The sequence below is a fragment of the Oreochromis aureus genome, linkage group 2 (genome assembly GCF_013358895.1).
Source record: "Oreochromis aureus strain Israel breed Guangdong linkage group 2, ZZ_aureus, whole genome shotgun sequence".
NCBI classification, from domain to species: domain Eukaryota; kingdom Metazoa; phylum Chordata; class Actinopteri; order Cichliformes; family Cichlidae; genus Oreochromis; species Oreochromis aureus.
Genome location: NC_052943.1, coordinates 6,937,872 through 6,956,771, shown reverse-complemented (window position 1 = coordinate 6,956,771; position 18,900 = coordinate 6,937,872). Strand labels below are relative to the sequence as shown.

The 18,900-nt window shown below is 38.2% G+C and overlaps 1 protein-coding gene across 1 annotated transcript; it reads right to left on the bottom strand.

Moving 5' to 3' along the window:
- Nucleotides 1–2,310: 2,310 nt before the first annotated feature.
- cdhr2 (cadherin related family member 2) lies at nt 2,311–18,030 on the bottom strand. Its single transcript, XM_039616391.1, has 31 exons — nt 17,905–18,030; nt 17,245–17,290; nt 16,899–16,955; nt 16,757–16,816; nt 16,515–16,654; nt 16,374–16,424; nt 16,202–16,291; nt 15,682–15,771; nt 15,469–15,591; nt 14,181–14,327; nt 13,865–13,940; nt 13,682–13,791; nt 12,597–12,812; nt 12,338–12,487; nt 12,051–12,212; nt 11,890–11,951; nt 11,540–11,783; nt 8,504–8,743; nt 8,330–8,399; nt 7,664–8,248; nt 7,500–7,574; nt 7,321–7,370; nt 7,078–7,229; nt 6,764–6,860; nt 6,580–6,668; nt 6,396–6,464; nt 6,013–6,148; nt 4,928–5,049; nt 4,729–4,842; nt 4,551–4,628; nt 2,311–3,329 (listed from the first exon to the last, which is right to left on the bottom strand). The coding sequence occupies exons 1-31, from the start codon at nt 18,013–18,015 to the stop codon at nt 3,140–3,142; spliced, it is 4,002 nt and encodes a 1,333-aa protein (XP_039472325.1). The 5' UTR covers nt 18,016–18,030; the 3' UTR covers nt 2,311–3,139.
- Nucleotides 18,031–18,900: the final 870 nt, after the last annotated feature.

Below are 18,900 nucleotides of genomic sequence, written 5' to 3'. Positions count from 1 at the left end.
GTTAATAGGTGCACATGTAAGTGTGGAGGATAGCAATCAGCAGTGTAAGCAGCAGAGGATGGGAAGTATGGATCAAGATATTACAATCTTGGTGACCCAGTATGGCAACAATGAGGAGGAAGAAATGGACAAGGCTGAGTCGTTTTTTTATTCTGTTGAACCGGAGATGGTCAAAATAGATGAAGATGAGGTTGGAGAAAACTGCAGTGATATAAACAGGGAGGACGGAAAGGAAAAGTCCTTCAGTGAAAGTGTTCACGGGACCACAAACGATCCACAAACTAAAGAACCTTCTGCTGCTGTCAGTGAACATCCAAAAACATACACGGGATCCGAGCAGTCAGAGGTCAAAGACAACAAAGATGCAGGTGAAAAAGAGAGAGTTGTTTCTGCAAAAAAATCCCCCATCCCTGAATCACCGGCTCCCTTTGGCTGCCACAACATCCGCACACAGGTGAGCCTGGAGGTAGTGCAGTGTCAGTCTGTGGCCACCAGCCCCATGACCCCTCCTGAGGGGGACCAAGCCTTCTATTTCCCCAGCTCTTTTGGAAAATGTGGGGCTGTGGGCACAGAGACTAAAGATGCTGAGCTGCAGGTGGGTCAGCAGGTGGAATTTCGCTCTGTCGCTACCACACCCATGACCCCGAGAACTCCCACGATTATGACTTTCCCTCAGGTCATGAAGGAGCCTAGCATAGAGGAGAAGATAGTGGAGGAGGAAGAGGAAAAGAAAGAAGAGGCAACAGAGGAGAAAGAGGAGGCGACAGAGGAGAAAGAGGAAATGAAAGACGAGGCGAAGAAGGAGAAAGGGGAAAAGAAAGAGGAGGCGACGGAGAAGAAAGAGGAAAAGAAAGACGGGGCGAAGGAGGAGAAAGAGGAAAAGAAAGAGGAGGCGATAGAGGAGAAAGAGGTAAAGAAAGAGGAGGTGATGGAGGAGAAAGAGGAGAAAGTAACGCAAGAGAAAAAGGTGGAGGGAGTTGAAGAGAACACAAAGGAGGAAATAAACTGTAAGGAGAAAGATGAGGAGAAATGCGAGGAGCCAGTGCAGGAGGTGAGCTGGGATGAGAAGGGGATGACGTGGGAGGTGTACGGAGCTGTGGTGGAAGTAGCCGTGCTGGGCTCTGCCATCCAGAAACACCTGGAGAAGCAGGTGAAGAAGCAGAAGAGGCAATCCTCCATGCCCCCGCCGCCTCCGCTAAACCCCTCAGCTACACCCCTGACCTCAGAGATAGCCCAGGGGGGTTCAGGTAAGGGCCGTGCAGGGAGGAGAGGGGAGCATGATGGGAAAGCGGGCCGACGCAGAAGAAACCCCTTCCGCCTGCTGATGGAGAATATGCAGCAGCCACACTGTTGCTCCAGAGCTCATACCACTGAGTGACAGGAGAGAAAGTTTACATGGTATCCGATACACGTGGTCGCTATCCAGTGCATCCACTGAATGACGTCGTCTTGACGGTGTGAGAAAAAGAAGGAAAAAATTCACACCTTCACTCAAGACAAGCAAGCACAAAAGGATTTAATATGAAGTTTGCACCGAGAAGCATTAACCGCTGAGAAAGCAGCCATAAATTATGATTTCTCTTTTTATCCCCCACACCCCCCACCCTCGCTGATTGGTATCTTATTCACAAATCTCTCTGCACACACCGACAGAGTGATGATGGACGTTTGGGGAAACGAGAGCGATGCGTCAGCGTCATCATCAGCCTGGCTCTCCTCCTTTAGTGTTTTTCGCTGAAACCATTCAGCCGTCCACTGACTCATTTTAGCTGTTGGTGCTTTTTTTTGTTGTTGTTTTTTCCACTCACCTCACACAATATGAAGCCATGGCAACCAGCTTTTCTCCTGGTTGCTACAAAGCTTGTTAAGCTTCGACAGAGAGATGATGGTGTAATGACAGGTTTTGAGTGTGATGTGTGACCTGGTGGCCTGGGGGATATTTAAATCGATTAAGTGTTGCCTTGATCTCTTTGTAAGAGGAGTCTCTACTGTCAGTGCAGGCTTTTATATGTCTTATATATTGCTTTAGATTTGGCACAGTGTTTTGACTTGTTTGTATTGTGAAAAGTGTTTTAAAAAAAAGACAAAAAACAAAAAAAAATGATGACGCGTACAATCACCTTTCGAGGAAAGTAATGACTCCTGATATCAGGGTATTTTTAGTCATGACTGCTTACAGTATTTTAATGCCATAATCTGTGATCCTGTTGTAAATTATGTGAAGGCAACGATTTTAAATGTGTTTTAATGCCGCGGTTGTTACAGTGTCAGTGAATGTACGCGTTCACCAGCATTAACTTCGGATCCACATTCAAAGGATCAGAATTTATTCATGGATTGCACTTGTGTTACATTCATTTAGGTGTCAGTAAACAGTGAATAATCTTTTCAATCTGCTGCTTGTTGGAAGTCACTCTGCATGAGTTTTTTTTTCTCTTCATCAAGAATGTCATAGCAAACACTGACAAATGAAACAGGGAAAAGAGAGAGAGAGATTTTGGCAGACACACAGTTATAAATAAGGATTTCATTCATACACTGACATTTTGAAACCTTTTTTGAAATTTATCTGTTTTTCTTGATTTCTGTGTTGGTATAACTTTAAGAAATAGTTTCTTTCAAAAGCAATTCAAACCCTTTTTAAACTACTGCTTATTATATTAACAAAAATAAAGTGATTCACATGTGCATCAAGCAAGAGGTTTGTGTGTTTAACCACTGCTGCTATTCATTTTTTTATACTGCATGGATTGAAACCGTCTCTACAGAAAGATAAAGGAAGAGTTTGATATTTTTAGGCCATCGATATTGATTTCACTTTCATACCTATGTACAAACTATGAGGCTACAGCAAACAAGCAATTCACATACTTCAGCTCTCTGACTGGATAAGGATAAGGTCTTTGAAATCATTACACTTTTATTCAATTAGATCTTTTTCACAAAATAGGATCCCCCTTTTGGTTCAGTTTTATGCTTGTAAAGGGTGTTTAGGCTTCAAAGTTAAATCTGTAATACAGAGAAGGCTATTTGAAGATGAAGTCTTCATCAAGAACTATAGAATATGTTTGATTTGGTAAGCCTGATTACAAAGAAGCTACATTTGTCTAGCTGAGGCATCTGGCCTTCATTATTTACATTACAAATCTGTGGTGTCAAATACAGGGTTGCTGTACCCCATGAGGGGGTTGTCAGTGCTTTTCTTTTGCTGGGCCAGTGCTGCATCCAAAGGCTCAACGTACATTGGTGGCTCGCTGTCCTCATCCTCTTTCTGATGTCCAAAGTTTAGTGTTTCAGATCTCGAGTCGTCGGACTTGAAGCTTAGATGGCTTTGGGGGGAAAACAAAGAGAAAGAGGGAGACAATATGAACAAATGATCATTTCAAGGTTTTTGATTTAAAAACAACAATCACATGGCATTGCTGGAAGCACAGAGCCAGCTCTGTCACAACATTCTGTAGTGGGCACTCTGTGGCAAAATGTTCACCTGGAAATCTTCCCGGATTATTAACCAGCACAGCTACTGAGTGGCAGTGTTGGTCAAGTTACTTGAAAAAAGTAATCAGTTACTAATTACTGATTACTTCCCCCCAAAAGTAATCCCGTTACTTTACTGATTACTTATTTTCAAAAGTAATTAGTTACTTAGTTACTTAGTTACTTTTTAAAAACACGATTTACAACCTGAATAGGTGATAAAGCGATAGATCTTTCAGCCCAATTCTACTTTTTCTGCATAATCCATCATACAAAATGTAATCAAATGGAAATGTCTCTTTTTAAAACTTGTTTTATTAGTTTTAATCTTTTAACTTTATGCATCAAGCAAAAATTAAATTATATGCAACATTCTCTGACTGGAAGAAATTTGTTTAACATTTAAACCTATTTTCTGCACATTCCAGCACATAAAATAAAATATTTTTTGTGTTTACACTCACTCTTTCAAATAGATGCAAGTAAAACACAGCAGAAAATAAATAAAGTCAAAGGCTAGTTGCTCTATTTTCACCTGTAAAGTAGGACGGGAGTAGGCGGAGGTTTAGCCTGGTGCAGGTGTGCCGCAGCGGTCAGTGGAAGACTCCGCGAGTTTCTCTGTGAATTTCTCATTACGTCGTAGTACACTCGCTGCTTGCTTGGAAGTTTAGGGGGTTTTTTCGCTGTAAAAAGACGTTTTCTTCCCACGCACAACGGACACTAATGTTTTTGTCACTTTTTATGGAATCAAACTCAAAATAAGGTCAGTACTTCCACGCTTTAAACGCTGCATGCTACACTCTGTCCCGCACTCGATATATTATGATCTGCAGACAGCTGTTGTCACGAACGTCGCACTCGCTTACGTCACTGTCATGAGACGTTCTCGCAAAAAATCACGGTTTTAGTAACGCAGTAACGCAGCGTTCCTACGTGAAAGTAACGGTAATCTAATTACCGTTTTTGCAATAGTAATCCCTTACAGTACTCGTTACTTTAAAAAGTAATCAGATTACAGTAACGCGTTACTGCCCATCTCTGCTGAGTGGTGAGCGCAGCTGTTTTTGTTTTACCTGTGTTTGTCATCATCAGAGCTGCTCTCTTCTAACTCAATGGCTGTATCGATGTTGAGGTTGAGCACGGGATTAGCACTATCGGAGAGAAGTGACACATGTTAGAAGGCAAACTTATACAATAGGTTTCATACCATTGCCTATTTCATTTATCTGAATAAAGATTTTGTCTCCTCACCCTTCCATGGTGTACTTGTTGGTTCCAGGTAGCATAAGACCGTTTTTCTGGTTGTCATAATTCATACTGGATGCAGATTCTGCAGCTTTAGCGGCCTTAAGCTTCCTTCTGTAGCTGTAGGGTGGAATGATGAGTGGTTAGTACACAGACTCCCTGATGGTCGTAGACGTTTGAAATAGTAGGTGTCACATTTTCTTACTTTCTGCGAGTGCACAGCAGTGAAGTGGTGAGGACAAGAAGCACAATGACTAGGCCTGCCACAATCCCCAGCAGGACATATTTTACTGTGTCCACTGTTTTTTCTTCCTCAGGAGCAGTCCCCTAAAAACAGAGGTTTCAGGTTTCGAGTTTCATATGTAGATCTTAAAGTTTTCATTCACTTATATTTACACTAACTTCACAATTTTTACATGTCCTTTAATACTGATCAGACTTATCAGACCTCTTACTTATCTGGAGTTAACTGCTTTGTAAAATGAACCAAAGCGATTGCTACTGGTGTCTCCTTAAACCAGATTTTAAATGTCTTTATCCCTGTAAAATATATTTTACTTTACTTATCTAAACCTACGCTCAAAAATTGTTTTTTCACCCTCAATATACACAAAGCAATAATTTTGAGTAAAATACAACTGTAATATATAAAATTTATAAAAAGGTTTATTTATTCAAATAATTAATCAATAAAGAAAATGTGACTCCATTTGACAAGATTCCATTAAATGTAGCATTTTACATTGTACTTATGTAATAAAATCACATGAAAAAATGTACATGTAAAAAAAATCTGTTACATTTTTTTGTTTTTGTTCAAATTTCAAAATGTATATTACAATGTCCTAAGTAATTTTTAACTATAGCCAATATCATTCAAATGCACCATACACTGAGTTCTTAATCTCAACTTAGTTACGGCTGTTTCTGAAGATCACATGATCCACCTTTATGGGAAATCATATGCCTTTTAACATTTAATAAATATAAATCCTAAATTATTGAAAATTAGGCATGTGTGTTAAAAGTGATACGCATGAAACAATTCTGAATTTAACCTGCTGGTGGAGCCAGAGTGCTTGTTGTAGCACATATTGAACTTGGTGAAAAGAATCAGTGAACTGTTCCCTACCCCTGTGCTGACTCTGAAATACTTTTTATTAGACTGGCACCAGGAATTTATCAAAAAAGAAGAATAAAAAAAAGATGACGAAATGACCAAGAAGATATAAAGAAGAAGCAGAAAAATAGTGGGGTTTTGCCATGTTTAAAAAATAAAACCATACTTACAATGTTATCTAGCCCAAGCTCTATCAGCTTCGGAAAGTGTTCCGGATCAGAGAGCATTATTTCCACTTGAACAGAGGTAAGGGCTGTTCCATTGGCGTAGACAAAATAAGCTACCACAATGGTTTTGTCTGTAGCCCTGAGAGAACCATTAAAAAACACACACATACACACAAATTAAATCAACACATTTCAGCATTTAAAACCTAAAACTTGGAGTTGCTGCCATTGTCATTTTGTCTACATGTGCAATTGCACCACCTAGTAAGGAAAAACAAAGCATAAATCAACAGCTGAATAATCATTTTTTTACTTAATCCCTACAGCAGCAAGCAGCTTATAAACCGCACTCACTGAAGTTAAAGGAGATGTGAAAGGTAACTTACCTGGATGGCTCACTGTAAGGCCTAAGAGCAACAATTTCAACGGCAGCCTTAGTGGCAGTCATGAGTGCTCTAGAAGAGTCCCAGAAGATGACGGGGGAAAGAAAATGGGTAGATTTAAGTGGTGACTGAATGAAAATTAGCAGATTAGATCAGATATAGTCTTTACTAATGATTCAGACATTACCTCCTGATCTCAGTGAGCTTTTTTTCAACCTCAATCTGATTATTTGCAAACCTGAGTTCGACTTTGTAGGATTCATCGACTGTGAAAATCTGCAGTTATAAAAAGAATGGAAACATTGGTGTGTGCTGCAAGTTTTATAGCCTGTTTGGAGTATACAACACAGGGTAAATCCCACGTTACTTACATCCAGCACGGTGCTAGAGGACAGGCCGCCGGGATCAGTCGCAGAGACTGTTACCAAATACTTCCCCTTCAGTGTCAAATCAAGTGTCTGTGTAGATCTGTGGATAGTTGAAGATAAGCACACACATAAAAACCATAAAAATACACCCACGAGAATATTATTTTGGAAAAAACAACATGTGCATGGGCTCCTGTTATCCCTGCTAAAATATAAATCTAAATATATGAGTGCAAGTGTAAACACCGACGCTTGTGAGAAAAACACATTACCAGAGCAGACCGAGGTTTGACTGCAGGAGACGACTTTGTACTCACTGAATAATCCCAACATAGCGGTCATTTTGCTGTGTGGTGACAGCCTCAAAAAGTGCCCCCTTGTTACTTATTTGATTGTTGGTGTTTTGGAATTTGACGTCTGTCACTTTAAACTCAATCTGACTGTTTATGCCACTGTCACGATCTGTAGCCTATGAAAGATATGAAATGGAGTATCATATTTTATGCATCGTTAACATGCCAAAATGAGGTCAGGTGTTTTTGCTTTTCAGTCGTACTTACGGTAACCCCCGCAACTGATGTCCCTTTGCTTGCACTTTCTGACACCACAACTATAAAAGAAGAAGAAAAATCAGCATTGGATTCATATAATGTTTTAAAAATTTAGGGCGATATGTGAAAGAACGTGGCCCTGTTGATAAGTACTGCAGACGAGTGGTTATTCTGAGAGAAGGACTCACCAAACACCTGACTGTCTGAGAAAATGAATTCTGGAGCATTGTCATTGATGTCTTCAATGTTGATCACCATTAGGCCTGAAGAGAAATGACAGTGAACCAGTTTTTATGTAAGCTGTTTGTTTTAATGTCTTACTCTCATTATCAGCAAACAACCCATTACTGACCTGTCGTGGCACTGTTGTTGTATCCCTTCTCTGTGTAAATGTCCACCACCTGAGCCTCTACAATCGCCTGGTGGCATTTTTCATAATCCACCGTGACCTTAGGGTTGACCCTGACCTCTCCGTTTGGATCCAGGACAAACCAGTCGCAGAAATCCAGGCTGTTGTTGCATCTGCATTTGACGGATTCCAGCTCAAAGACCAGAGAATGGTCCCCGTCTTTATCTTCCGCTTTAAAAATCCCAACAGCTTCCACTACTGTGGTGTTCTCCTTCACTGTCATAGATGCTATTGGCTTGAACTCGGGTCTCTCGTCATTTACGTCAAGCACATCTACATCCACCGTCACTGTAGCTTTCTTCTGCTCCAGATCTGCTGCATCTACCTTCATACTAAACTTTGTGGGGCCTTTCTCATAGTCTAGCTCAATGTCTGGGTCCACAGTGATGTTTCCTATGAAACCTGTTGTGGCAGCGGAGGTTCGAATGATGAAGTTCCCAAAGCTCCCATCGACAATGCTGAAAGAGATGCGATTAAACTCTGCTGTTTGGTCCAAATCCTGAGCTTCAACAGAGCCAACAAATGCACCTGAATGAATGATAAATATGAATTAAAACCCTAACACGCAGTTGTAAACCCTTGAAACATTTTGCGGTGTGAAATACTTGCCTTTTTCTCCTTCTTTAACAGAGAATTTGTAAGATGGGGCAAAAAATTTTGGCGTGTTATCATTGATGTCCTGAAATGGATGATAAAGAAAAAGAAACACTGGCAGTCATCAGCTGTACCAGGATTTACACCATCTCTTGTAACTTGGTACTGTCAACTTGCTAAAATACCTACCTGTACATTGATGGTAACCGTGACACTGGTGGATCTTTGGGGTTCACCCTGGTCTGTAGCAGTCACTACAAGGTTAATCTCCCCTCCCAGCTCTGGATCCACGGCCTCACGATCCAGTTCAATGCTGTTTGTCAAAACACCGGTGTCACGGTCTATAGTGAAGTTCTTACTGTATGTGCTTGACACGATATCATACACAATTTGGCTGTTTGGAGTATTGGGCTCATCTCCATCAGTAGCCTGTCCAAAGCAGAGAAACATCAGAAGAGACACTTTTAGGAAGATGATTTTCGTGGCTGATACTGCAAAAATGCAATAAATGCCTGAAAACAAATATTTATGGCCAAAATGTTGAATTTAATCCAGTAATGCCATGTATCGTATAAACTTTTAAGGCTACAAAAGTAAAATAATGACCAAAACCTCATATACAGTGGGATGCAAAAGTTTGGGCAACCTTGTTAATAGTCATTATTTTCCTGTATAAATCGTTGGTTATTACAATAAAAAATGTCAGTTAAATATATCATATAGGAGACGCACACAGTGATATTTGAGAAGTGAAATGAAGTTTATTGGATTTACAGAAAGTCTGCAATAATTGTTTAAACAAAATCAGGCAGGGGCATAAATTTGGGCACTGTTGTCATTTTATTGATTCCAAAACCTTTAGAACTAATTATTGGAATTCAAATTGGCTTGGTAACCTCAGTGACCCCTGACCTACATACACAGGTGAATCCAATAATGAGAAAGAGTATTTAAGGGGGTCAATTGTAAGTTTCCCTCCTCTTTTAATTTTCTCTGAAGAGTAGCAACATGGGGGTCTCAAAACAACTCTCAAATGACCTGAAGACAAAGATTGTTCACCATCATGGTTTAGGGGAAGGATACAGAAAGCTGTCTCAGAGATTTAAGCTGTCTGTTTCCACAGTTAGGAACATATTGAGAAAATGGAAGACCATAGGCTCAGTTCAAGTTAAGGCTCGAAGTGGCAGACCAAGAAAAATCTCGGATAGACAGAAGCGACGAATGGTGAGAACAGAGTCAACCCACAGACCAGCACCAAAGACCTAGAACATCATCTTGCAGCAGATGGAGTCACTGTGCATCGTTCAACCATTTGGTGCACTTTACACAAGGAGATGCTGTATGCGAGAGTGATGCAGAGGAAGCCTTTTCTCCGCCCACAGCACAAACAGAGCCACTTGAGGTATGCTATAGCACATTTGGACAAGCCAGCTTCATTCTGGAATAAGGTGCTGTGGACTGATGAAACTAAAACTGAGTTATTTGGGCATAACAAGGGGCGTTATGCATGGAGGAAAAAGAACACAGCATTCCAAGAAAAACACCTGCTACCTACAGTAAATATGGTGGTGGTTCCATCATGCTGTGGGGCTGTGTGGCCAGTGCAGGGACTGGGAATCTTGTCAAAGTTGAGGGACACATGGATTCCACTCAGTATCAGCAGATTCTGGAGACCAATGTCCAGGAATCAGTGACAAAGCTGAAGCTGCGCCGGGGCTGGATCTTTCAACAAGACAACGACCCGAAACACTGCTCAAAATCCATTAAGGCATTCATGCAGAGGAACAAGTACAACGTTCTGGAATGGCCATCTCAGTCCCCAGACCTGAATATTATTCAAAGTCTGTGGTGTGAGTTAAAGAGAGCTGTCCATGCTCGGAAGCCATCAAACCTGAATGAACTAGAGATGTTTTGTAAAGAGGAATGGTCCAAAATACCTTCAACCACAATCCAGACTCTCATTGGAACCTACAGGAAGCGTTTAGAGGCTGTAATTTCTGCAAAAGGCAGATCTACTAAATATTGATTTCATTTCTTTTTTTTGTGGTGCCCAAATTTATGCACCTGCCTGGTTTTGTTTAAACAATTATTGCAAACTTTCTGTAAATCCAATAAACTTCATTTCACTTTTCAAATATCACTGTGTGTGTCTCCTATATGATATATTTAACTGACATTTTTTATTGTAACAACCAACAATTTATACAGGAAAATAATGACTATTAACAAGGTTGCCCAAACTTTTGCATCCCACTGTATGTAAATTGAAGTTGAAATTGTTTTTTTAATATAATTTGTAAGAAGGTCCAACAAACACTCCAGTTAAAAAACAAAATACAATTTTCTGGAAATGATTTCATGGATCAGCCTTGATAGGGTTAAGTCATTTGATTAAAAGAACATTTTTCATGTAATGTTGTTACATAGTATAAAACAGTGTAAAGCATTTATTGGGATCTGGTCAAATGAAATTTACCTGATTGGTATACATTTAGTTTATACCAAGAGTATTTACTTAATAATTAATAATTTATATAAATAAACCTTTGCTTTTATTTATTTCAGTCACATTTAAATTATTTTTTAAAAGTGATATTTCATATTTATGATGACATGTTTTGACTGTGTATGCATTTGAAAATTATAACTCCCTGTCAATTTCTGGGAAAGTTTTTTTAAAAATAATATTTTAGGCCTGGCTACACACTTCATTCACGTCACATGACAGGCCATGATATTGGGTGATGCAAATTTCCCCAGAAATTTATGTTTAGTCAGACTTCACTAGCTCTTATACATATCCTAAATCCATGTTTCTTAATTTTAATGGAATTTAGCAGATTTTAAAAAATATACATTATTAAAAAGCTCTGAACTAAGAGTTTAAGGTCAGATACAATGACTGTTTTTCCATACAAAACCTTTTATGCTTCACTTTAAAAGTATAGCTTAGTTTAGTACAGTTTTCATCCTCAAAATTATGACCATAACTGCAGCCCAACGTTATAGTCATGAACCTTTTGCTGTCTCTGCCTGCCAACATTAACATGCACAATAAAGCGCTTGTAATTTTTCAGCAACATGAAAACTGTTATTTTTGTTCATGTCTTCTAGGCTCTTCAAAGTAGAAGTGACAAGTACATGTTTGTATGAGAAGTCAGTGCCTTTAAGCAGTTAAATCCTCCCAGCCAACTATTGTCCTTAGTGCTCACCCTGCAAACTTACCTCTATTATGACTTCAAGCTCTTGGCCCTCTCTAATAAAAGCCACGTAAGAATCTCTGTTCATGACTGGAGGCTGGTCGTTGATGTCAGTCAGTGTGATCTCCAGTACTGTAGAGCCAGGCTTCCCATCTGAGTCTCTGGCCTGTAGAGTTGCTGTATACAGAGATCTGAGCTCACGATCCAGGAGCTCTTGGCTTTTCACATAAACTCTGCCAGTGCGTGACTCCACGTCAAAGTAGGGTAATCTGAAACATAAGTGCAGACAGTTGGTGAGGTGTTGTGTGCAAGACACAGACAGCAGCTGCGCACAAAAAGAAGAATTACTGCAGCAGGCCACAAGTGAAGACATACATGCTGTCGGGAAAAAGTTTGTATGTCAGGTTGCCTTTATCCATTGTGTCTGGATCATCTGCCTAAAAGAGAGAAAAACAAAACAACGTGTGTGAGTTTCTAAAATAAAAGAATAAAAGCTCCAGATGTCTGAGAGAGAATTGAGACTGAAAGGAACTTACTGTAATTGTGTCCAATTCTGTCCCAATGGGTGAATGCTCTGGCACATTTAACTTGTATGTGTCCTGTTCGAAGGTTGGACTGTTGTCATTGCCATCCTTGATGTTTATAGTGACTTGAGCAGTGGAGCTGAAAGTGGGATCATCTTGATCTACAGCAGTCACCTGCACCATGATATGAGCAACTCATTGGAATTGTAAAGAGTTTTAAAAGTCACAAACATGAGTGGTATTGGCAAATGCGATGGCATGTATGTATATGGCTTATTTTAAAATTTTCATTTTTTTACCTGTAAAATCATTTGCTGTTTTTTTTCAAAATCCAGATTTTCGGGTTGCCTGATCATGATCTGAACGATGCTGTCTATGGTGGTAAATTGAGGTTCCACAGAAAACACGGCTTTGTCCTCTCCCTCCAGGATTAGCTGAGTGTTTGAAATCTGTAAAATCCCAGAACCCAAAAGTTTTATGTTTGATCAATAATGTTACACAGAGGTGAAATTTGGGGGGGGGGGGATCTCTTCCTATAGATGATGAATGGTCACTTACCTTGTCAAGATCTTTGACAGTCATGCCAATATTAATAGATCCCAGTGAGTGCTCCAAGATCTCACCAGTGAATTCAGTTGCTGTTACACAGTCTTCCCCTGAGTCTCCACACTTGTAAAACATTGGCCCATTGTCATTGTCATCAAGGATGTTGATCTGCACAGTTGTTGTGACGCTGGCACGGACCCCGTGGATGTTTTCTTTAGACTCAGTGCCCTTAAATAGGCCAGAATGAAAAAAAATAACTTTCTCAATATTTTTTATAACTATATATTAATAATAATATTAAATAAATGGTTCTAAATAATAATATCATGAATGTTTTTTGTTTTTTCTTGCATCATTGAGAAGTTGCTCCTGTGTAATGGTGCACCCTCTGAGGGTTCCACCATGACATCATCTTCGCTGTTTTCAGCGACCCTGTGCTTAGTTCCCATCTGTATTTTGAATGTGCTCTCTAAGGTCATTGTAAACACCTTCAAAAACTGTTACTAGTGCAACTTTGATGTAAAACTGTTATGCAAAGTTAAAAAATAGAAAATAAAAAGGGAAAATTAAACCATTTTGGAACATCATCACTATTAGTTTCATGACTTTTGTGAAGATTTGTCTTCCTCAACCTTCAAAATGGTCTTATCACAGTTTATGTCATGTTTGCTTGAGTTGTAAAAACAACCTTTGATTTGGGTTCTAAAAAGAAGCTCCGTCTTTAAGGTTGTCTGTGGTACACGGAAGTTTTTGTGCTACACACAGTGACGTTCAACCTGCCTTTCATTGCTGCAAAGTCTTATTAAGATAAGAGAATTTTATACTTGCTGGTCAATACGTCATATTGACTCTAGGGAGTGGTAGTGTTTGGTGTTCAGTCTTGACAAAATATTGAGTTATTCCTTTAAATTTTAATATGTAAACCTAAAAATAGAGGGACTAAAAAGTGTCAGAAAACTCAGTTTGGTCACAGTGAAACTGTAATGTGCTGTAATCTGTATGACTTTCATGGGATAACTTTAGTTAGTACTAATGGACAAGCTTACTGTAGTAACATACACAGAGAGAAGGAAATTGACAATTAAATAAAAATGTACCTTCACAGTCAGAGTTACAGTGTCACCAATAACTTCTCTGTCGATTCCTGACTGTACAGATATGACACCATCACTGCTTGAGATTTTAAACAGGCCAGCTTCTGAGGACTCTGTAAAGTAGTGTGGAAATAATGTATTATACTATCACTCATAAGTTAAAAGCAACAATATACTGTAGCTTACCTTCAATGCTATAGACGATTGCATCATTGACTCCTCTGTCTTGGTCCACAGCAGTCACTTTAAGTACAAATGTGTCCTATTAAAGTAAAGAAAATGTTTATGAAATGTGAAGCATTTGAAAGTCTTTTTATATGCATAAAAAAATATGTAACTCAAAGCAGGCTCAGTGCCTTTAGTTCTGTGCGGTAATAGTAACAAACAAACGGTAACAAAAAGTTGTCAAAGTCATTGTATACACTGGGTCATATATTGGAAAAAGCTTTGTTTGCCTTACAATAATTCTTTGAAATCATTGGTCAGGTTTAGCAGCACTCACCACAGGTGAATTCTCACGAACACTTCCAACGTAGGGAATGCCGATGAACTCAGGGTCAAGATCTGGGACATCCTCAACAGTAACGAAGGAATAAACAACCCTTGACTGGTATACTGTATCAGTATAATGACACCTGCCTCCACCATCCTGTTCGAAAACATTTTTAAAAATCTCTTAGATTTTATTGGTGATCAGATAAATCTAGAATACATTAAAACAGATTTCAAAGATAAACATGACAGCTAAACTCAAAGATGCTGAAAATGTGTTATTCACTTTTGACAGTGCTATCAAATTACAAAAAACAAACGGAATAAGTAAAATGTGTTAGTTACAGTATAAAAAAATGGAAATTAATTTGATTACTGTTACAACAAGCAAAGGCAATCAGCAAAAATCAAATGTAAAAATCACTTTCACAGTCTTAAATTTATTACTTCTCCTTTGCAAACAGACCATGCAACAACATTTTTTATGCCTGAATGCTCTAGCTTCATTTACACTTTCTTATTAGGAGCAAATAACAGGGCAATTCACTACTTAACAAACTAACTCCGAATGTTACAATATGCCCCTGTGTGTTATGTTATGTTAGCATTGTTAGTTGTTATAGTGTTCTTAACTGCAGGTTTATTTAGGAGAACACATATAAAGTTATCTTTACATTGTTTTGGAAACATCTCCAATCGATTTCTTATCAAACAGTTATATAAGAAACTCTTATATCTGTTTATTATTATAATCAGCAGCACCAGGGTGGGTCAAAGAATCAAAGCAGAGGGAAACAGCTAGCATGCTTCTCGTTAAACTAGTAGCGGTCTAAAGGTCACAAAAACTGCCAACCCATCACACTAAAGGGCACTTAAATTGTGTACTTATTTAATTATTATTATTATTTAATAATTTACAGTTTGTTTATTTACAAATCTAAAATGTAAAAATAATAAGCTGCATTCATTTGTACAGGGGTTTAGGGCTATTTTCTTGGCCAGTAGGGATAACTTTGGGAATTCTTGTAGAAACCAACAAAAGACTAACTGATACAAGATACATTTTTGTTTCCAAACTATTAAACACAAAATACTGATTGAATAAAAGGAATAAAGTTGAATAAAATATTCTCATGTAATTCTCAGCTTGTAAGATAAATTCACAACATGCCAAACTATTGCTTTAATGAATTAGGAACCACAAGAATATACAAAGCTGCTTCAGTGTTAGGGCAACCTTTGCTATTTACACTTTTCTTTAAGCATTATCATGTTTAAACTTGAACAATCATACTTACACTGGCATTAATCTTCAGTCGATAGTAAGTACTCAGTGAGGTATAATTCAGAGGCTTGCTCAGTGTGACTACACCAGTTTCTCTTACGATGCTGAACAGACTAAATCCGTCGTTTGGGATTACCTGGAAAAAACAGGTAAACAGTGCTTTACAGGTTCATGGAACATCTGCATTGAATATTATTACATTTTATGCTTTGCAGAGGAAGCTTACTTCATCAATGGCGTATGTAACAATGCCAGCAGTTCCTGTATCAGCATCAGAGGCTGATGCTTGAAACAAAGTTGTGCCTACAGGAATATTCTGTTGATAAAACACAAAAAACAAAACGGAATTATGAAAACAGAAATTATTCTCTTAGTAAACAAATGAGTGTTTATTCTTTCCTTTTGATTAATGAGCCAATGGTAAAGGAACAGCTTCTTTCATAGCACTTTTCTACTCTATCTACTCTACTCAAAGCACTTTATAACAGACTCCAACAGATGAATCAGAGAGCAACTTGGGCTAAGCATATTTGGCATGCAGCCTGAATCAGCCAAGGATCAGACCAGTAACCTTCTGATTAGGAGATGACCTGCTCTCCCTCCTGAGCTAGAACAAGCCAAAGAATGTTTTTCTCTCACAGCAACATGAAGTAAATAGTTAAAGGAACATTCTTTACTAACAAGGTAAGTAAACCAAGGTAAGTAAACCATTTGTAGAATTATTAATTTAAATATATTTGCCTTACTTCTGGAACACTTGTGTCATAAGAAGGCCTCTCAAAGATGGGTGGGTTGTCGTTGTCATCACCTAATATTATGCTTAAGTCTCCATTTCTCTGTAACACATAATGCACTCTGTGAATATAATGAATAAATTGACTTTAAAAAATTACTTTTAGTAAGTTAAATGTCACTTACCTGATTCACGCCATCAGAAACAGTAGCTACAAGTGACAATAACACCGAAGTCTAGAAGAGAGAATTGATGAAATTGGTAAGTGAACATGCTTTAACCAAAAGTTTTTCGAATAAAGGGTCTCTGCTCTACGTCTGCCACACCTCTCTATCAAGATCCCTTGCAACATATACAACCCCTGTAGATGCTTCAACTCTGAAGTTTGAAGCGTCGATCCCACTGAGTGTGTAAGTCAGTGGGTCACCATCTGGATCTGATGCAGCTATAGTAAATGCTGGTTGATCTGAAGAACAACAACATGGAAACATAAAATATGGGCAAAAGAGACATAACATCACAAATGTGAAAAAAAGAAAGAAAAAGTTTTAAAAATATTTTAACATACCTTTAGGGGTGTCTTCACACACATTGTAAACAAGTTGGGTGATTTCAGGACTGCTATTTGCTGCAGAAGATTTGAAAGTTAAATGTTGACGTGAAGATAAGAAAAGCAAAAATGAATCATCAAACATCAAATAAACACACACCATTAGTTAGGCTGATCAGGCATAATAATAGAATGCTTCCTGCGATCCCCTCCATGCCTGCAAATCAAAAGAGACAATTTCATAAAAGTAGCAAATATTCGATTTTTGTTCTTAGTGTCACCATGAAGTGGTAAAACCTTAAAAACAGTCGCTCAGTAGACTTATCAGCATGCTAACAGGTTCATAATGACAATGTTCAATTACTGGTTTTTACACTGACCACCTTACTAATTAGTCCTAATCGCAAATTCTAGCTGAGGCTGAACATTTTTTTAATATTTATAAAAACAACAAAATCATTAAATGTCATGATGCAAACAGAAATATAAGAAGGTGAATCACATACTGGCCGACGCTGGGTAGTACGCAGCTCTTGTCCTGATTTTTGTAGGCTGAAATTTAGCAGCCAATTGTTATTACAGACACACCCAAACTGTTCACAGCATAGCAGGTGGTGAAAACACCTGGAAATCTTTGTTTACAGAGAGAACACAGCAGAACCTTTCTAAGTTTTTATAATATGAAACCTCATACATTTACATTTTTGCTGTCCCCTTATATTAACTAAAAAAGTGGACACAGTATTTTGATTATTTTTTAAAAACCTACTTGGGAACAGTTTAGTTCATTTTCAACTGTTAAAAATTTGGTTGGCAGTTTTACACTTTGATCATATAGATATAAAACCTTGAATAATTAAGATATAAAAATTAAGAATGACCTCACATAAACAAGTCTTTACTTGAATATGTAAGCCCTTTGTTTTAAAGGGATTTACCACTTTTTTTCACTACTGTTGTAAGAAAGAAAAAACACCAAAAAAACCCTGATCAGCTTATATCAGGTTTCAGGTGTTTGAAGAAACACACTGAATTGATATTACGTATTGTTCGTTATTATCTTCTTTTATTCTTAATTATCTAAACATTATCTAGTAATTATATAGTAACTAAATCCATATATTAATGCTCTAAAAAATAAATCCAAATGCAGAAGGCAAACTTACCAGCCAACATTCACAGAGGGCTTCTTCTTTACTGATGTCTGGATGAGACCTTTGACTCTTGTTCCTCTTAGTGATTGTCGTCTCGCAGCAGTAAATATAAATGATTAACATGCGCCAGTGACGTGCAGCAAATATGATAGCATTTTACTCCACTTCCTTGTTTGCTTGTTAAAAAAGAAAAAAAAGTTTTAACAGTTTTCTAATAAGTAAAATAGAAAAACTTCACACAGTTGAAGCTGGACTCAACTACGACTTCATGCTGGCTGTTTAAGCTTAGAAACAAGCTCCTCACCAGTAACAAATGGCACTGAGCCATACTGGGCCACAAGTGTCCAAACAACCCCACAAGGATCTGAAATGCCCTTTTGTCTAAATGAGTGGCGCTGCTGTCATGGCAACAATACTATTCTGATTGCTTAGGTTTGGAAACCCAGGGCTTTCTAATGCCCATGCTTTCAGAATCAATCAGAGGTTCAGTCCCTTATCCAGAAACTACAGTTCCAGGCCCTAATGAGCTCTTCCCAGTGAAGCTCCACAACCCATCCAGCCTACTCTCCTCATTAAAGGGTATCACACAAAGGATTATGCTCTCTTGTATCCACTGGCTTCATTCATAATGAGGCATTATACTGAAAACAACATCTTCACTGTGACTGAAACAAATGCCAGTGAATTAAGTGTTGAGAATGGGCCTATTAATAAAAACACATTTGAAAAACACTAGCATGAACAAATGTGCAAAATGCTCAAAAGAAAATTCCTGATATGCATGTTATATATATCAGACAAGATTCTTATTTGTTTCTGTCAAAAACAAATTAAATTTAAAGAAAAAAAAACACACAACCTAAAGATATACTGTATGTTACTCAAGGTAATATCTAATGTAACACTGACTGAATTGCTTATTCAGTGGTTTACTGAATAAGCAAAAAAAAAAAAAAAAAAAAAAAAAAAAATATGGGCATATTAGTGCAAAAGAAGTTTGCTACAGCT

What these genes read in the sequence shown, in the direction of transcription:
- cdhr2 (XM_039616391.1), bottom strand. Translation starts at nt 18,015, where the DNA reads ATGTTAATCATTTATATTTACTGCTGCGAGACGACAATCACTAAGAGG. An exon ending in CCCTCTGTGAATGTTGGCTG is followed by an intron (nt 17,291 to 17,904) that starts GTAAGTTTGCCT and finishes GCTAAATTTCAG; the next exon opens with CCTACAAAAATCAGGACAAG. An exon ending in TGTTAAAGAAGGAGAAAAAG is followed by an intron (nt 8,249 to 8,329) that starts GCAAGTATTTCA and finishes TCATTCATTCAG; the next exon opens with GTGCATTTGTTGGCTCTGTT.